Source organism: Gopherus evgoodei, chromosome 1 (assembly GCF_007399415.2).
Source record: "Gopherus evgoodei ecotype Sinaloan lineage chromosome 1, rGopEvg1_v1.p, whole genome shotgun sequence".
Taxonomy (NCBI): domain Eukaryota; kingdom Metazoa; phylum Chordata; order Testudines; family Testudinidae; genus Gopherus; species Gopherus evgoodei.
In genome coordinates this window covers 228,155,600-228,175,186 of record NC_044322.1, presented here as the reverse complement: position 1 = coordinate 228,175,186, position 19,587 = coordinate 228,155,600, and the positions used below count along the sequence as shown (strand labels likewise).

Sequence of the window (19,587 nt, the reverse complement as noted above, 5' to 3'; positions counted from 1 at the left end):
GTGGACACTATCGCTCGCTTTTGGTATGCTCCAGGCATTCAACCCTATTGCCTATCAATAGTGAAAGCATGCAGCACATGTCAGCGTAATGAACCTGCTCCACCTCTTAACAAAATTAAGGGTGGAAGACCTCCGCCTGCTGCTCCATTTCAACATCTTCAAATTGATTTTGTAGATATGCCAAAGGCTTTTGGGAAAAAGCACCTCCTTGTTTTGGTTTGCCCTCTGACTTCCTGGGTCGAAGCTTTTCCTACTGCTAATTGTACTGCTGCCACAGTGGCGAAGATTCTCCTTAAAGATATTGTACCCCGTTTTGGCATCCCTCTTGTGCTCGACTCAGATCGCGGACCTCACTTTACTGGTCATGTCCTTGGCCATTTAGAACAAGGACTGGGCATTTCACACTCCTTTCATACACCCTACCACCCCCAGTCTAGCGGGAAAGTTGAGCGTATGAATAGGGAACTTAAGTTTACATTGGCTAAATACTGTCAGGAAACAGGATTAAAGTGGCCTCAGGTACTTCCCTTGGTCCTGTTTCACCTTCGTACTCGCCCAACCCGCGCATTGGAATTATCCCCCTTTGAACTGCTCTATGGACACCCCCCTTTCAAAGGCGGGGCGCTACCACGTGCTGATGTTTCACTATTGGGAGGGGATCATATGACTGCGTGTCAGTTTCTCTCCCTACAGGCTCGCCTCCGTACCCTTTGGAAAGCCTCGCAGTTTTCCCAGACCTACAGGCTCGCCTCCGTACCCTTTGGAAAGCCTCGCAGTTTTCCCAGACCGTGCCGCTGGAGGAACAAATCCACCCGTTCCAACCAGGGGACTTCGTCTGGGCCAAAAAGTTCGTTCGTGACGACACCCTCCAGCCAAGGTTTACTGGACCCCACCAGGTCCTTTTGACAACCCAGACTGCAGTGTTCCTGGAAGGACGCAAATCTTGGATCCACCACTCCCACGTCAAGCCAGCCGTAGTGGACCACAGTGACGGACCAGCAGCTCTTGTCACCACTGAGGACACTGCCTTCGACCAGTGGACCAGCTTACCTCTCTCAGACATTAGACTTAAATTAACTCGAAAAAAATGAGAGGACCCTTTATTCTGACAACTGTATGTTTTTTATGCTTTTTCAGTTTATTTTCTGCTTATGAAGATAATGCTTTTATTAGATATTCCCACGAGGTTAAAACTCGTATTTTAGGAAATAGAAGTAATTGCTGGGTATGTACTCAATTTCCAGTAAATGCAGCACAGGGACTCCCCTTCACACCCATTCCCCTAACCACTGCTAATATGACTTGGATGCCACCGACTAGAATAAAAGATCCAGTCCAACCCAATCTTACATGGGACAAAACAGAAGTGCCAATTAACAAATATCTCAGGGTAACCAATCAAACAGGATCACTGTGTTTTGTTAAAGAAAAAGGGTCAACTTTTGTGGGAACAAGTAAATGCAACATATATTTTAATGGCACCGCCTTTAGTAAAAATCTTGGCTTCAAGCCTTGCGCATCCCACTTATCCCATATGTGGATCCCTCACCCCGATCCAACCTTTTCAACTTTTTCATGGAGGGGCAGGTTTTCAGAGTCAGTTTTTAAAAAGCCCTGCTCAGATCTCGAGGGTGTCCAACTAATTGTTAAAGGATACACAATTGCCTTCTACAACTGCTCAAGCAGTACTACACTGCCCTTTGAGGACAACACTACCAAATTGTGCCTCTGCAGTTCACACAACGACCCCTCTGCGTTACCAGGGGAACAGTGGTACAACGGGTGGTGGGTTACCTCCTACTTTGAGAAATGGAATACCCAAAACGCATTATATGGAACATACTGGGTGTGCGGGCCCAAGGCTTATTATTTTCTCTCCCCTGATTGGGCAGGGTCATGTTATTTGGCATGGCTAGCACCGCCTTCTCGGATCTCCCTCACTCCCCCTCATTTTCCCCACGTTCGTAACATCCGTGAAACTGACAGAGATATTAATCTCCGTGATGGTTTGTCCTGGCAGCGGTGGGCTGGTCACACTAGCTTGAAGGGTGCCATCATCCGTCTACAGGGACTATTAAAATCTTTGACCAATGAAACTGCAACCCTATTTGAGAACCAGGCCGGGGAAATGTCCCAGCTGCGCCAGTTGGCTTTGCAAAACAGAATGGCTTTAGATATGATGTTAGCAGCCCAGGGAGGAACTTGCGCCCTCATAAATGAAGAATGCTGTGTTTTTGTAAATGACACCTACTCTGACACTTTTCAACGTACCAAACACCTAAGGGAAATGGCTAAAAACTACTCCTCTGGCCAGCCACCTTATGATTGGTGGGGAGCCTTATGGAATTGGCTGCCCGGATTTGGGTGGGTTAAAAACCTCTTGGTGGGTGTTGTTGGGGCCATGGTAGTCCTTATAATACTGTGTTGCTGTATTCAGTGTGTCCCCTCCCTCATAAACTCATGTAAGTCAGTTTATTCTTTTCCCACTTCAGCTAAAAGCCTTACTCTCTTCGAATTGGCCCAGGCTGAAATTGCCAAGCGGCCCTTGAGATCTTGAAATAGGGTGTAGCTTTTTGATTAATAGTTATCTCAAAGCTACAAATGGAGGAATGTTGGGTCTAAACTTTTGGTGAACTTTGGAGCCAAAAAACACCCAGACTGGCCGTCTCTGCATAATCCTTTCTGAACCTTTTTTTGAACAAAGCACTGACCTGCAAACTACTCATGACACCCCCTTCCTCAAGTAGCCATTAGCCTTTATCTCTATGCATTTACTTGTTAAACTTGTTCTTCCTGTAAAATCTTGATTGATTATGCATGACCATTATCTTTTATTAATCACTTTGTTTACTTCTGTGTATAAATATTGATGCTCACCCCTAATAAAGGCGCCACACTTATTCTAAAGCTTTTGGGGTAGTGTGAGCCCGTTTATCAACGCATTAGTGTCTGGTCTCTAACAGAATTGTGGGCCCAAATTCCAACTCCGCACGACCTTGGGTGTTGGAGAGGTAAGTGAGGACTTGCTTTATTACCTAACACCATTGTGCATGCAGTGAAAGGGAGGCAGTTAATTGTGCCCAAAGTCCGGAAATTCACAGTTCAGTTTTCTCACATGGTACTTGTGTCATTTGTGTTAGTGCCTGTAATGTCAGTCTCCATCCTAATTGAAAACACATGTCCTTAGTGACCCCCTCAGAGCCGCTCATGTTCTCTCTCTATGAATTATCTGGCAGGTAGAAGGAATCTTGTAGATGTTGATTTAGGATCTGCCCTGGCTGAAAATTACAGTCTTCCTGTTGCTTTGGGATTGGTTTTAACTTGTCATTTTCCATCTGTCCACATGATGTCCCCTGCTCTCCATGGCTTGTGTGCTTGCATGAAAGCTACAACTCCCTGGGCTACTTCCCCATGGCCTCCTCCAAACACCTTCTTTATCCTCACCACAGGATCTTCCTCCTGGTGTCTAATAACGCTTGTACTCCTTAGTCCTCCAGCAGCACAGCCTCTCCCTCTCAGCTCCTTGTGCCTCTTTTTCCCAGCTCCTCACACGCACTTCCTCTCCTCTGGCTCCTCGCTCCCAGACTGGAGTGAGCTCCTTTTTAAACCCAGGTGCCCTGATTAGCCTGCCTTGATTGGCTGCAGGTGTTCTGATTACTCTAGTGCAGCTCCTGCTCTGGTCACTCAGGGAACAGAAAACTATTCATCCAGAGACCAGTATATTTGCCCTCTACCAGACTCCTGTACCCCCAGGATACCAGTAGGACCAGACTCCTGTACCCCACTGGTTTGGGTCTGTCACAACACTTAAACCCACCTTCACCAAACAATGACACAACAGAGAAGTAGATCACCTTATGGAATGGGCCTTCCAATATGGAAAAAAACACTGACTGCACACCCCTAGTTGTCATGTATGACCCCATCCTGTCCCATACAGGGTATTTATGACATTTCAGGATGCAATCATAACCAGTGAGGGGCTGTGTCACCCCTACTCTGCAACCTAGGATCCCTGAGAATGCTTTGCTGCTGTAGCTCCCAACCTGGACTCCTCACAAACAGCCAAAGATCATGCAGGTCACACTATGAGTGTCTGCGTAGGGCCACGGTTCTGGTTCAGCAACTCTGATCCAAGCAGCCTGTCAGCAAACACCAGCCATGCTTATTACTTGCAAGGTAACCCCAACACACTCCCTGTCCCAAATTCCCCTCCCCAGAAAAAGGTGTTCTTTACTGTCCAGCCCTCTCCTGGACAGTTAGATGTTTTAGGTCCATTGTCCCTGTTTATTGTTCCCTTACAACAACTTGCCACGTTAAATGGAGTTACCCACACAGTTCACAACACTGGGTTGATTTTGATTAGAGAACAAAAAGTTTAACTACAAAAAGATCGATTTTAAGTGAGTACAAGTAATAAGGCATTGTCATAAATGGTTGTAAGAAAAATAAAGATAAAACACTTCCTGATACTAAAACTTTACAACCTAGGCATGATTCAAGGAAAAATTCTTATCACATGCTCCTAACAGCATTACTGATGAATCTTCAAGTCATGATTGCACCCAAAGTCCAAGAGCTGGATTCTTTTGTTCTCTTAGGTTCAAGAGAAATGGAGAGGGAGAGAACTTGGGGTGTTTTGCCCCTCACTTTTATAGTCCAGTCTCCCTTTGAAGTGCATTTTCCTGAGAGTAACCCCCTAGATAAAGTTATTTCAGTTGAGAGCAAGGACACATGGAATCTGGTGGAGGGGAGGCTTTTTGCTGTTGTTTGCTAAGATGCAGATCTGTTTGTTCTTGCCCCCTTTCCCTGACAAGAATGGCCACCTATCAGGTGACGGCCCATCACCTCTGATGGCACCTTTCTGTGGCATAAACTTGACCTTTGTCTTTGAGAAACAGGTTTACTCACTTCCCAGATTTGTCTGGTAAACAGATTACAGTCATGATTTAAGCTTATGTTCACAACTTCACATATAATGTTGCTACATACATTTCACCATGATATTACTGACCAGTGAGTTATCAGTTTTCAGGTGATACCTCACAAGTCATGTTTTGTACAAAATATTATCATAATAGTGTGTAAAGTGTGAATACAGGGTTGCATTTGGTTACAATATCAAACAATTACAACCCATATTTGATGGGCACCACATCCGGAAAGAAATATTTTCTGAACCTATTTTTCTGGTCTTCAAACACCCCCCACCAACCTTGCCAAGCTCATCATTAGAAGCAAGCTCCCCACAGACCAGGACACACCAACTCCAAGCAGCACTAGGCCCTGCCAGAACAGATACAAAACCTACAGACATATCTCCACTGCTAGGGTGATGAACACTCCACTCCCACAACACACCTTTAAATATCCAGGGGCCCTACACATGCCTATCACAACATGTGGTGTACCTCATCACTGCATCAAATCCCCCATCAAGAGCTATAAGGGTATAACTAGATAATGACTACACTCTCAAATGAACTTGCAGAGAAAAATGATAAAAGACAAAAAAACTGTCATCCGTCAGTGAACACTTCACAAAACGACCACTCCATCAGTCCTCATCCTCAAAGGAAACCTGCTCTCCACCTTCTATAGACCAACCTGGGAGTTTAAGTTCAGAACTCTGCTATACACCAAATATCATGGACTCAATAGAAACATTGGTGTAACCTTTCTGCCAGAGGAAGTTGGTAGCAGCAAGGGCTGGGTTCAACATCTGGGAGCTCCTCTTAACAACACAAACCAGAACTGGCTCGAGCCCCCACCCAGTAATCTGGGAAAACTTAACATCACCTATGGGCACCTCTAAGAAGCAATACTTCCCCACTCACAAGCACTGAGTCTTTGTATAACAAAAAATAACTTTTAATAAAAGAGAAATGCTGCACTGGAGTAGCTACACCACTACAGCATTTTAAGTGTAGCCCTACCCTTAAGCAGAACCCACCCCAAGTAGGAATACCTGTCTATCCTCCCACTCCCCTTTCACAGGGTTTTGGCATCCCTGTGCCCTGATTAAGGAGTTCAGTTCAGTTGAGGGTGACCCCTTCAATCAGGACAAGCTAAGCACAGTTCTGCTGCCCTTTACTCATACGATAAGGATAACAACATTTCACTACCCATGCATTCAGTACCGGTCAAAATTGATCACTTTGGCAATGCAGTGCTGTCTCCTGAATACATAGGCAGAGTAGGTGTTTATGCAAATATGGTCTGGTCCTGAAGTCCCCCCAGCTCATTACTAGAGGTCATCATCATCATCATCATGTTCCTATTATGCCTTTGGCGTTTAGGGCAGTGAGGAAGCTCCTCCACTCCTGTCTGTTTCTGGCCAGTGTCTGGCAAGGTCAGGGGAGAACTTATTCTGACCCTGCTTACATCAGTTTTTATGTCTCATTACAAATAATCTGAAACCCACTAACTCTCCTTTGTCCTATAAGTGCAGAGGTGTTAATTGCCCACTTCATTCTGAATGGTTTCTTGCAACATGTGTCAAAGTTAGACTCAGGACTCACAGTTTGTCAGACCACTCTGTTTTATTAGCACAGTGCTCTGCTAATAATACCCAGATAATGTGAGCACCATGCAAGATACAAACTATCTTATTTATACAAATGAAAGGGCGAGTACTTAACAAGATAACAAAGGAAGCAGAATCTGATAAGTTTACCTGGGCTAAGCATGCATATCTTATTTCCTTACTAACTAATACTGATCTTCTGTTAATGTTTCACCATTAGCGCCCTTGTTTATGCCTAATGTTTCTTTTCCTGGCACCTATATTTCAACATTTCTTATTTCTGCTTAAAGGTACATACACATTTCTTTAATCCTGTCAAGGTTTTGTCCCCAGTTTGAACTTTAGAGTACAAAAAGTGGGGACCTGCATGAACACTTCTAAGCTTAATTATTAGCTTAGATCGGGTACACAATGTTAGGGAAAATAAAATCCCCTCCATATATCAGGGCTCTTCTGTCATCAGGGTTTTGCAGGCCCAAGCCCTTAGCTTAACTACTTTAACTCCCCTAAAACTTGTTTACGAAGACTTACTGTCCGAAATAGGGAACTGGTCTTGGGACAAGGGGGGCCCTGGGTGCCATTGCAGCTTCGTGTGGTTATAGTATAGCAATAAGTTGCTTGCCTAAAGTAACCGCAAGTAGGAAAAACAGAACAGTCAGTACAGTAACAGGATGATTGTGACAGAATGCTGCTGAAGTTGCAATATGTATGCCATATGAGGAAAATTATCAATTATGTTTGCAGTGTTAGCAATGTATTTACCAAATAAGGATGTATCGCTGTGTGACGTTTTGCGGTTTTAACCTTTATAAGCTTGGTAAAATTTGTAATATGGAGAGCAGCCAGCCTCTTGCGTGGGGTCTATGCTGTCTCTTCCTGCATATATGCTTGTATGAAATAAAGGTGCCTCAGGATGTCTGATCTAAAATCAATTGTGTGGTCGATTTTCCACAACAACTGCCACCAGCCAGAATTTAGTGTCTGGCACACTTTCTGTTCCCCCAAAACCTTCCCTGGGGAACACAGATCCAAACCCCTTGGATCTTAAAATAAGGAGAAATTAACCATCCCCCCTCTTTTCCCCTCAGACTTTCCCCTCCCTAGGTTGCCTTGAGAGGCTTCACACCGATCCAAACTCCTTGGATCTTAAAACAAGGAGGAATTAACCACCCCCCATCCTTTCCCCCCACCAATCCCTGGTGAGTTCAGACCCCAATCCCCCTGGATCTTAAAACAAGGAAAATCAATCAGATTCTTAAAAAGAAAGCTTTTAATCAAAGAAAGAAAAAAGTAAAAATTATCTCTGTAAAATCAGGATGGAAAATGCTTTACAGGTTACTCAGATTCATACAGACCAGAAGGACCACCCCCCTCAGCCTTAGATTCAAAGTTACAGCAAACAAAGGAAAAAATCCTTCCAGCAAAAAGAAACATTTACAAGTTGAGAAAAACAAACATAAGACTAACACGCCTTGCCTGGCTAAATTATTTACAAGTTTGAAACACGAGAGACTGATTCAGAAAGATTTGGAGAGCCTGGAATGATGTCCTGTCCCTCTGAGTCCCGAGAGCGAACAACGAACAAAACAAAAAGCACAAACAAAGACTTCCCTCCACCAAGATTTGAAAGTATCTTGTCCCCCTATTGGTCCTCTGGTCAGATGTCAGCCAGGTTCACTGAACTTCTTAACCCTTTACAGGTAAAAGAGATATTAACCCTTAACTATCTGTTTATGACAAATCCATTCTTATTTTTACAATATAATTCATTCCACTTTCACAATCCCTCCTTTTGGTCAAGCTCACACCATGACCAACATACTACTGGGTTCCACATATTAATCGCTCTTTATGTCTTTGTTCATCAGCAATATTCAAAATCATCATATTAGCACTCTGTTTTTGGGCAGTCACCTGGGTGGCATGCCTTGCACGATTTTGGATACAACAGGAGACTAACTGAAAACATACAAAAATTATTAAGATTCCCAACAGGATAGTCAGGGCTCCCTGAAACAACCAGTTTCCTATGCCAGAGAAATTGAACTGGTTACTTAGTCACTTCCATAAAGAACTCGGCTCTTCATGGGGAAGATATGAGATTTGTTCTAAGTGGCTAGAGCGATCTATTACCTCATTGGTATCGTCAGGTATAAACACACAACATTGTTTTCCAATGAAAGCACAGGTCCCTCCTTTGGCTGCCAGCACTATGTCCAATGCCTGATGGTTTTGGAGGGCCACCTGTCGGATCGCCCCTGCTTCTTTGGCCAGGGCTCTTAAACTTTCTCCAGTTTTATTTGCCGTTATTTTAACTACTGCTTGTAACCTCAGGAGCCTTTTTGCCTGGTGTATTACTCCCCCAAGTGGGATAAAGGAACTGCCAATAGCCTCTTCCCAGGTGTCATTACTGTTCCATATTGTGTTAAACGGACAAGGTCCTCCATTGAGGTCTGGGGAATTGAGTGGGATAGCCAGGACAGGAACACCAGTTTGAGAGTGGGCTGGGATGTGGCTGCAGACCCAGCATTTAGAAATAATAAGGGTCTGAGCTATCCACACTTGCTGCTGGATAAAAGAATTGTCATTGTGGACTCCCCAGACCTTAAGACACCAGCAGCCGAGGGACAAGCGCCACCAGAGGCGCATGTTGGAGGCAGGGCCCTTCTGGTTCTGACAACCTCAACTGAGGAAACCGCAGTCATGGTTTTATGTCCACCAGGCAGCAGGCGCTAGGCTCGCTACTGCTTCTTCTTGAGCCTTGCTTTAGGTTGTCGTCTGCTTCTGGCAACCCTTACAAGAGCGTAGATTGTAAGGTATTGCAGGCTGTTCCTCTACATCTTCTTCTGGAGTCACAATTGACTCTGCGTGGTCCTGAGGTGGTGATTGGTTCGCTGGGGGTGGTGCATTCTTACACTGTGAAGCATGTATCCACTCTGAGATGCCAGACAGTTTAACAGCCATCTGGGTAGTAAGCAGTGCCTGATGATTCTTTGATGTTCTTTAAGTCTCTTTACTACTTCTTTCTTGATTCTGGCTATAACAATGGCCTTCACACCTTATCTTTTTCTGATGCATACATTCCTCATTCACACAAACAGATTGAGAATACAAAGAGTAGTATTTTATATCGAGCAAAAAAGCATTGCAAATTAAACCTTGCTAAGTTTTACAATTAATAACCAAGACAATTTACACTGAGACCCAGGCCTTCAATGTTTCTCTAATTTACTTAACATAGACACAATAGAGAATCCTGTCTCTTACTACCTAAATCTTAAAACAAAAAGTTAGAGAGGGCCCAATTTGTAATGCATATGGGAAAACAAAATCTTATAGTCCCAGAGGGTCATTTCTTTCTGCTATTTAAAAAGGGTGGCAGTTCAAGAACTGTTCCAGACCCCAGACAGGGAGATACCGCAAACCAGGAAGCCAACCCCAAATCCAAGGCCCCAGACTGTCAAGAACTACAGAAGAACTGTAACAGGGAGGAAAGACACCGAGGAATGGCCAGAGGCCAAGAAGGGACCTGGGGGTTTGGGAAGAGAGGTGAGGGGCCAGCCAAATAGCCCCAGGCAGAGGGTAACAACCAGAATATGTTATGAGTGTGGAGAATTGGGGCACATAGCAGCCCAATGCCCCAACAGGGAAGAACCTATGCAGTGTAATCTGGGGAATTACGGGGAGCAATGTGGCCTAATCGGCCTGGTAGGGGTCACAATGACCTCACATGGGTATACAAGATCAGTAAAAATGAATGGTATTAAGACCATAGCATTAATAGATTCTGGGAATGCTCTCATGCTGGTCTCAGAGAAGTTGGTGGAGTGAGATCTATTAACCAGGGCCAAAAACACAGGGGTAACGTGCGTTCATGGCACTATGAATTTCTACCCCACAATCCCGGTACGGATTGAGATCCAGGGGACTACTACCAGGGTAATTGCAGGGGTGGTCACCAAGCTCCCCTACCCTGCTTTAATCAGTAGGGACTTCCCCGGGTTTGAGAGCTTACTTACCCCAATAGAGCCAGGGGAGGGTAGCAACCCCCAGGCTGAGACGGAAGCACCTACAGATAGCGTCACCTCAATGTTTGCCAAATTTGCTCCATAGTTATTCTCATCCCCTGGAAAACCCCGAAAGTCTAGGCAGGAAAGGAGGGCAGATAAAAGATTAGGGACCAGGAATCTAGCAGAGAATAAAAAAACTTCCCTTGTGTGCAGGCAAACCCGTTCAGGAGGCCAGGAGATAATTCAGGCCAGGGAGGACTCAGAGGCGGTTCCTAGCCCAAGTAGGAGCAACCCAGGGGGAAGAGTGGAAATAGGCCCCCTAGAATTAGGTCAGATCGGTACCGCACGTGAGAATTTCGGGCAGGACCAGGCCAATGATCCGCTATGTGCGAATATGAGGGAGGAGGTAGTGGAAGTAAATGGCATACCTGTGGAAGAAAAGATCAAAGGTCCAAGGCCATATTATGTGCTCAAATGCAATCTCTTGTACAGGATAGAGCAAATACGAGGGGAAGAAGTAGAGCAACTCTTAGTCCCACAGAAACACACAAGGGTAGTATTAGAGTTAGCTCACACTCATCTATTTGGGGACATCTAGGAGTAGGCAAGACATTGGATAGAGTCCTAAGAAGGTTTTATTGGCCAGGGATACGTGCAGAAGTCCAGCGCTATTGTGCCTTCTGCCCTGAATGCCAGTTGCATAGCCCCCGACCTTACTTGCGGGTCCCACTAGTGCCTATAATTGAAGTCCCTTTTGAGAGGATAGCCATGGACATAGTGGGCCCACTGGAAAGATCAGCACGGGGCCACCAAAATGTACTAGTCATCCTTGACTATACCACGTGATATCCAGAAGCCATTCCTTTAAGAAACCCCACATCCAAGGCAATGGTTTCCTGCAACATGTTAACTATTTATGTTTAACATGCTGTTTCACCTTGTATTGAGTGGTGACATTCTGATTACCTTTTCCAGACCTGAAGAAGAGCTCTGTGCAGATCAAAAACTTGTCTCTTTCAACAACAAAAGTTGGTCCAATAAAAGATATTACCTCACCAACCTTGTCTTTCACAATACTGTTTCCTAAATATATAGTGAGCCAAGCCTACTATCTCATAAGTACTTATACCGCTTCTAAGTCAGCAAAAGACTATAAGGCTGGCAGGTCTTGTCTGGTATATCATTGCTTATGGTGCTCAATAATACACTCTTTAGGTTATCAGCCTAACTCACATCTATTTTTAAAAAACACAGTATATAAAAAAAATCGATATAGAAAGTTAAAGCAGGAGGAAATTTAAAATGCAGCTTTTCTGATTTGGTATAGATGCTCAGAGGGGCAACAAACATGGTTTTATTGCTAACGAAGGGTGATCTTCCTGACATTTGCTTGTCTCTGCAGTAGAGAAAGCAGAAGTCTGCTGGAATTATTTTGGATAGCTTGAATATTTAATATAATTTAACAAATAGATATATGCATGTTAGGTACTTTTCGAGAAGCACCATATGTTTGTAAGTAATGACAAATATATCCTAAACTTCAGTAGAGGCACAGGCAATTTAATGACCCATTAATAAAATTTATGTTAATAAAATTTGTATTAATACTGCATTGAGGTATCTCCCTTCACCTGGCCACCAGATCCTTTCCAGACTATGAAGACCAATTGCAGGATATTTTGTCTTCAGGGACGTACAGCTGTGCTGCCACCCTGGAAAGTTAGGTAGGGGGTTGATGGAAAGGGTAGATGCCTGAATGGCAGATTCATTATAGCAGTGACTAGAGTTTAGTTGCTGGAAATCTTTGAAGAAACTAGGTTGTCAAACAAAAAAATTAATCACGATTAAGTGCAGGTTTAATCACACTGCTAAACAATAATAGAATACCAATTGAAAATTATTATAAATATTTTGGATATTTTTCTATATTTTCAAATATATTGATTTCAATTACAACACAGAATACAAAGTGTACAGTGCTCACTCTATATTTTTTTTTAATTATAAATATTGGCACTGTAAAAATGATAAATGAAAGAAATAGTATTTTTCAATTCACCTCATACAAGTACTGTAGTGCAATTTCTTTATCATGAAAGTGCAACTTACAAATGTAGATTTTTTTATCTTTATTAAGAAAGTTAGTGGACAGGTCCCATAAGAAAAATACCATGTGTAAATATCTACATAAAGGGATAGAAAAGTAATCAATATTAGAACATTCACAGTTGTTAAGGAAGATTCTTTGAAATGTTTACAAAATCCTGTTACAAAAGTGTTCCATTTTGCAACCCATACTCAAATTCTGTAGCACTAAATGGCATGTGAATATGAGTTGCAGAATCTGGCAATAAGTAAATGACTGTTTGGAAATGCACGTATGTATAAATCAGGATTGTTTATTGAAGTTTAGGTGCATAGGAGAAGTACTTGCACAATCACTGAAATACAAACTTTCTTGAAAACAGAACTTATTTTAAAAGGTCCATCACTAATATATAGTGGAGCATTCCAATAATGAATTTAGGATAGACATATTAGAAAGACAGAGATATACCACAGAATGCTACATGTGTGTAACTATAGCATGAATAATTACCTGGTCCTACCATTTTGTGCTCATAGGTCAGCCCCCAAAGCTGTGCTCTGTTGAGTGGAGTTCACCAAATACACAGACTATACAGACGTGTTTATGGAATCCATCACCTGGTCCTCCATTATTCCAACTCCTGTAACAATCCTGATGGGTCTAGTGGGCTGCTGAGGATGCCTCAGTGAGGCCTCTCCAGTATGACAGGATCTGCTTTTCACAGTTACTAAAGGACTGGAGCCCAGTGTTCATATGTGCCACTTCCATGCTGAAAGTGTTCAAAATGGCACCAGGGCACAAGGGGGATTAAGCAAGTTTCATGCCTTTTCCCAGTCCTCTCTTGGCCTCTGAGAAGTATCCCAATATCTGCTATGAAAGTTGCCCAGAATGCAAGTCTAGGAGCAGTGCAAGGCATCCTGGGAGATCGACGTTGACTGCACACTGCTGTGTGAACACTTGCTTTCTAATGTGACAGGGACTACACCAAAGCAAGCACTACAGTGTGAACATACACAGACAGTGTATCTAAACAGGTATAATTAGACTGATTTAAATTACAACTGTGTAACTTCAGCGATACAAGGACTAAAAAAAAAGAAGTTTTGAACCATAAGCATATGCCATAGATTTACTGTGGTGGGAAGCACCCCTTAGAGAATTTTCTTTTGTTTACACTAGCCATCCAGGTTCCCTGAATATTTCCTCATTGTTTGGAAGATACACTGTGTACTTTGCACCTTGTGTAAGAGCTTCCAGTTTCCCTAAAAGCTGAGTCCAGCCAAAAGGAAGTGTTTCAACACAAAGTTACTCAAGGTTGCTGTGGGCTGTTCTTCCCTCTGTTTTCCCTGGGCAAAGTAACGGTAAAACAAAGTCAACAATTGCAGGAAATTCCATGTCTACTGGGTGGGAGCAGTGTGGAGGGGGCATGTGGGGAAGTATATAAACCAGCAGCCCCACACAGCAGCAATGAAACCAATCTCCCTCACTTCAACTGCAAACCAGGTATGTGAGATTTTTTTTCCTTCCTTGAACCACCAGCATGAATAGAACGTGAAACTGAGCATTAGACTCAGTCGGATTCCAGTTTCATGTAATCTAATCTAATCTGTGTTTGTGACCCTAGCCTGCGTTCCCTGGTTTTACTGAAGTTTGAGTTTCCTCTAACTCGTCTTTAGAGCAGGGGTTCACAAATATGTTATTTAGCACCCACAACATGCTTGGTGCTGTACAGTATATATTAGTAGATGAAGACTAATGCGAGTGGGTGAGATTCTGTGGCCTGCGTTGTGCAGGAGGTCAGACTAAATGACCATAATGGTCCTTTCTGACCTTAAAGTCAATGAGTCTATGAGTCAGGGTTTTTTTTAAAAGGTATTTAAGCACCTAAATATGCAGCTAGGCACCTAGTGTGATACCTGCTCTTTAGGCACCTAAATCCCTTTAAGAAATCTGGTCCATAGTCCCTGTTCCAAGGGAGTTTTACAGACAAAACAGTTCCGGCTAACATTTTAGTTGTGTGTGGCCCCAAAGCTAAGCCACTAACTAAATGTGGCAAATTTTCAGAGATTCTGAGCCAGTCCCAACTAATGCTAAATTCAGTAAGTGCTGTGCTCTGGGTGCTCAGGACCTTAGAAACTCACCCCACATGTATCAAAGTGCATTAATATGGACTTGGAGATCAACATTTTTAAAACATGTGTTAAAATACAGGTCCTTATGCACTGGCTGAGGAAATGAAGATGCATTTTGTATGTAAATGTTTTAGCTGCTTTGGTGGATTTCCACTGAAAAACTGAGTGGGAGGAGTGAGTTTTTCAGAGGGATCTGAATGACAAGACAGTCATTTTCTAGTACTTCCAGGGTAACAGTATCCTAATTCAAAACTCTTCCACCCTTCCCAGGCTCAGTCCTCCACAACCTCTTTGACCCTTTCCTAAGCTCTGCAAAGTTCTTCCTCACTTTCTTCCAAACTGCTGCCTTCCAGAACTTTCTCCATAGAAACTAAGATCCTTTCAAGCCACTGACCCTCACTGCTTATTATCTGGAGCTTTTCTTCTCCCAGGCCTCTTTCAGAAGTCTCCTCCCCGCAGCTGCTGTCTCCCTTCAGGGATAGTCCCAAGATACCAGCTCTTTCCTATAGACACTTCCATGATTTCTTTCCCCCAGAAAGAAAACTCCCACCTACCTATCTCCTGAGTCTCCTTTCCCTAGCGCCCTACAGTCCTTTCTTTATAAGAACCATCCAGTTTGGTTCTACCCAGCAGGATCCAGCTTCAGGTGCCACAATATGGACTAGTCAGGCTCCTCAGCACCCATTAAACCATCACTTGTAATGTGGAGTTTATAAATCCCATCACAGGACAGTTAAAAAGTGACTGAATAACTGCAGGGCATGTTCAGAGAATACCTGTGATTGTGCACATTATTACTCAGCTCAGCATCCTTAATTGACAGAAAAAGTTCCACCAGTCTAGACCAGACCTTTTGATCATTTTCAAAATGGAGCACTTCCTCTCATGTGACTTTAGCATGTCCTGTGTCCAAATACAAGAGTGCTTCATCATGGGTAGAACAATTCATTCCCCTAGGTTTAACAGCCACCAGGACTGAATTGCATTGGCTCAGTTGTGTTATTCTGTGTGACAGCCTGAGGTGGACTAAACTAACAGTGCCCTGTGCACTGCAAAAATGGCATCTAGTCAGGTACTGAACCTCCAGTGCCCTCAGGACAAAGCCCTTATAACCATTATTTCCTTAAAACACAAGACAAATATGAACTAAAATGTAGGATATTCAGCAGAACTTTCCCACGTCATGCCTCGTTATGTCCCTATATACGCTCTACAAAGTTACCTCCACGATGTTTACACCTTCAGTTGTTTAAAGATTGTTGCTGTGTTCCCCACCCAGGCATTTGTCATCACTAATCCCAGCTCTGTGTACTTAGCAATTTTGAGCTTTCCTCTATGGTGAGGCCCTCAGTCCCTGGTGGGTTTTGTGGCTCTTCTCTTAATTACCGGTACTGACTCGGATATCTTTCTGGATCTGAGGTGAACACAGGGTTCCAGAATGGCAGGCCAGAGCTTTCTAGTAAAACAGTCTCACCTCCCTGCTCTGAGATGTGCTGACTCTCCACATGCAGCCCACTAATTACACTGCCTTTTTAAAAAAAGATACTTGCTCATTCTCATCCCCAGGTGTCTGTTTAAAGCCTTTCTACACAAAATGAGGAACCTGATCGTGTGTGTGCTCACCCTAGCACTGATGGCACAAGGTGAGTCCCCCGCTTGTAAACCTCTCTTGCTTCTCACCATCCTTCATGTTTTCCTAAATGACCCTTTTGTTCAACATGAAACATTAGAAAGGAAAAGTTAGACAAAGGGTAGTTCTACACTTATGGCAGGGTGTAGGGTACAGACGCTGTACGCCGAGCTAGCACGGCTATAAACAGAATTGCAGGCAGTGAGACACAGCTTATGTGAGTAGAGTGCTCTACACACCTGAACCCTAGGGTGTGTACACTGCACAGCTCTCTACTCGCCCAAGCCATGCCTCCCTCATCTGCACTGCTATTTTTTAGACATTATTGTCCCACTGCCTCCTGGCTGTGGAGCTTTTCCCTATCGCAGGAAAAGGCTCTGCTAGTGGGAAAAGGCTCTTGTGCAGGGGATGCAGTGGGGAAAGGCTCCAGCAGCAAGGAGGCTCCAGAGCCTTTCACTGCTGCCTGTAACTATGTATACCCCACATGCTACCACAAGTACAGACAAGCATTGACAAGGTCAGAGACTGATCCATCTTCCTCCTGTCTGCCAAATCTGCATATTTCCATAGCTAGATATCTATCTATGCTACTTATAATCACCCCTTTACCATAGTATCTGATCATCTCACAAGCCTTAATGATTTTACTTAAACAATATTATCCCCATTGTACAGATGGGGAACTGAGGCACAGAGTCACTAAGTGACTTGCCTAAGGTCACTACAGTCTGTGGCACACCAGGGAAATTAATCCATGTCTCAAGTTCCAAGCTCGCACCTTACTTGCTGGGCCATCCTCCTGTTCAATCTACCCTGCCCCCACAAAGAAAAGTTGGTGGGGAGCCTTGCATTTCAATCACTCCTAGGAGAAAGAAGGCACCTTGCCCGTTATCCTGTTGACCCTCCTTGTTTTGTCTCCTTCAGCTGTTGTGTCTCTGGAGTGTTATCATTGCCCTAATGGAGGAAGATGCTTCACCACTCAGAAATGCAGGGATGACCAGGATCAATGTATTACCATGTTCTTCCTTCCCACGGGTAAGAAAGACAGAGGCAAGGGAACAAGCTGGGGTCACAGACACTTCAGATTAATGTGATACGGAGCTAAGTGCACAGCAGCCATGATGGATCAGGCCTAAGTTTTTGATCAAGCTCCCCAGCCATGGGTGAGTGTGGGAAAGGCCTGAAGAGAATTAACTTTAAGTGTCCAGCCCAATCCTGCCCGTTGTACCCAGAAGGAAAGCTGCTGGATAAATACTATGGTACCATGAGAGACAATGAGGTATGAAGATGGGAAAATGAGAGACAAAGCAAAAAGGGAAGAGGGAAAATAAATAGGGAGAAGTAGCAAGGAAATGGATAAGGAGGAAGGGAAGAAAAAAGGAACAGAGGAAGGGGTGAAAAGAAAGAAGAAAGGTTGAGGAGCAGAAGGTGAAGACAGTCCCGGGTTTACAATAGCACCAATGGCTCCATGGAGATGGGTTCATGCTCAGAAGGGGACCCCAGCCCGGTCTGCTTGCACTGCACCCCGAGACCCCTCTGACTTCCCCCACCCCCCACTTGCTGATCTTGGCATACCCCTCTGCTCCTTTCTGCTCCCTGGATGGACTTCAGTGCACCTCCGGCTCCGGGCAGTCTCTTCTTCCAACCACCTGTGGGGCCCCACCTGTCTTTCTGGAGCTGAGCCACCTGGGACTGTTGCAGAAGCCTGGCCAGTGTCAGCCGGGTGGGGGAGGAGGAGAAGGGACAGTGCGGAGAGCTTGGCTGGGCTCTTCTAGGGGAAATGTGTCTTGAGGGAGCTCAGCCGGGGCAGGCCCTGGCCTGGCTGATCACACCACTCCCAAGGGATTGGAGTGATTCCCGGTCCCGGGACCAGCTCTGACTGCACTGCCAACTCAGCCTGGCAGACACAGTTGCCTCTCAGCCAGGCCAGTGAGTGGGGCCGGGAGGCAGGACGTTGGGTAGTGGGTTTTTTGCGGGGGTGGTGCTGGGCTGTGAGGGGATGGTGAAGATGTGTATGTTGGGGCACTAGGGAATGGGGGTTCTGTGGGAGGTGCTGGGCAATTGTGGTGGGGCTGAGGGCAGGGTGGCACTGGGCAAGGGTGGTGTTGTGCACGGTGCTGTGCATTTGTGTGGAGGGGGTTAGGGGGTGATGGCATAGTGGGTCTGGGGGTGCTCTGTCCATAGGGAGTCGAGAGGATATTGGATGAGGGGGCTGTGTGGTGAGGCATGGGCCCGCCCCCAAGGGGAAGGGGCACGCTGGCAGCACAGAGCCGGGCAGGCCCCTGTGTGTCTGGCAACTCCCAGTTTGTAAATAGTGCCCTCGCATGGGGCTGAGTGGAGCTGGGCCGCCCCTGCCATGCCCCTAGCTGGCCCCTCACTCTGGAGACTGACCTCCCCATGTAATGCTCCACAGCTCCCATGGGGGCCCACAAATTAGTTTGGCACTAGGCCCACAAAAGGTTGATCCGGCCCTAGGTGAAGAAGAAATAAGTGGTGGCTTCACCCAAGTACGCCAAATCACAAAATTCCTGGAGCTATTCCATCTCCCCCTCTCTCTTTCTTCCTGTTTCCCAGCTAAATACGCTAAGCGATGCTCCTCGACGTACGAGTGTGAAGTCATGAAGGCCATGGGGGGGTCTGCACTGAAGGCCATTTGCTGCAACACAGACCGGTGCAACCGATAAACAGGAGCTCCTGCACTCTCAAGACCAACACCAGCAGGGTGTCCCTCTCCCCCTGCAGTGTGACTGGAAATCCTCACTGAGGGGCCTTGCTTAAATCTCTCTCTTTCACACACACACACATATTCTTCTTATTTTTTCAGCAGCTGTACTAGTTACTCCATGGAAAGCACTAATAATAAACGATATTACAGCCCCAGATCAGCTGCAGTTGCTTTGCCCTTATGTCCATTTATTAACATTTTTACAACATAACAATCTTTCTCATTTAACTGGTGCCCATAAAGATGAGGGCTGATAATGCAGGTAACAAACAGGTGGTGCAAGCTTTCCCCAAACACAGCGCTGTCAGTTCTGATCTGTAGCACACCTGTCATTCCACTCCTGGATTCACCTGCATTTCTGCCAGCTCATCTCAACCTGCGCCACAGCATCTCCTGCTACTCAGTCCTCAATAACTTGTATTCTCCCACCCCCACAGAGAACTGCTTATTCCCTTCAATCCTGCCTTGCAGCCCC

At 44.9% G+C, this 19,587-nt stretch overlaps 1 protein-coding gene across 1 annotated transcript; it reads left to right on the top strand.

Annotated features, from left to right (window-relative positions):
- The first annotated feature begins 13,990 nt into the window (after nt 1-13,990).
- On the top strand, nt 13,991-19,269 carry LOC115637414 (CD59 glycoprotein-like). The gene is made up of 4 exons (XM_030538663.1): nt 13,991-14,128; nt 16,324-16,400; nt 17,312-17,422; nt 18,962-19,269. Exons 2-4 carry the CDS (start codon nt 16,352-16,354, stop codon nt 19,069-19,071), a joined length of 270 nt encoding a protein of 89 aa, XP_030394523.1. The 5' UTR covers nt 13,991-14,128; nt 16,324-16,351; the 3' UTR covers nt 19,072-19,269.
- The last annotated feature ends 318 nt before the right edge of the window (nt 19,270-19,587 follow it).

Excerpts from the sequence above, each read along its gene's own strand:
- LOC115637414 (XM_030538663.1), top strand. The coding sequence starts at position 16,352 with ATGAGGAACCTGATCGTGTGTGTGCTCACCCTAGCACTGATGGCACAA. Across the intron at positions 16,401-17,311 it reads CCTAGCACTGATGGCACAAG|CTGTTGTGTCTCTGGAGTGT; the intron begins GTGAGTCCCCCG and ends TGTCTCCTTCAG. Across the intron at positions 17,423-18,961 it reads CATGTTCTTCCTTCCCACGG|CTAAATACGCTAAGCGATGC; the intron begins GTAAGAAAGACA and ends CCTGTTTCCCAG.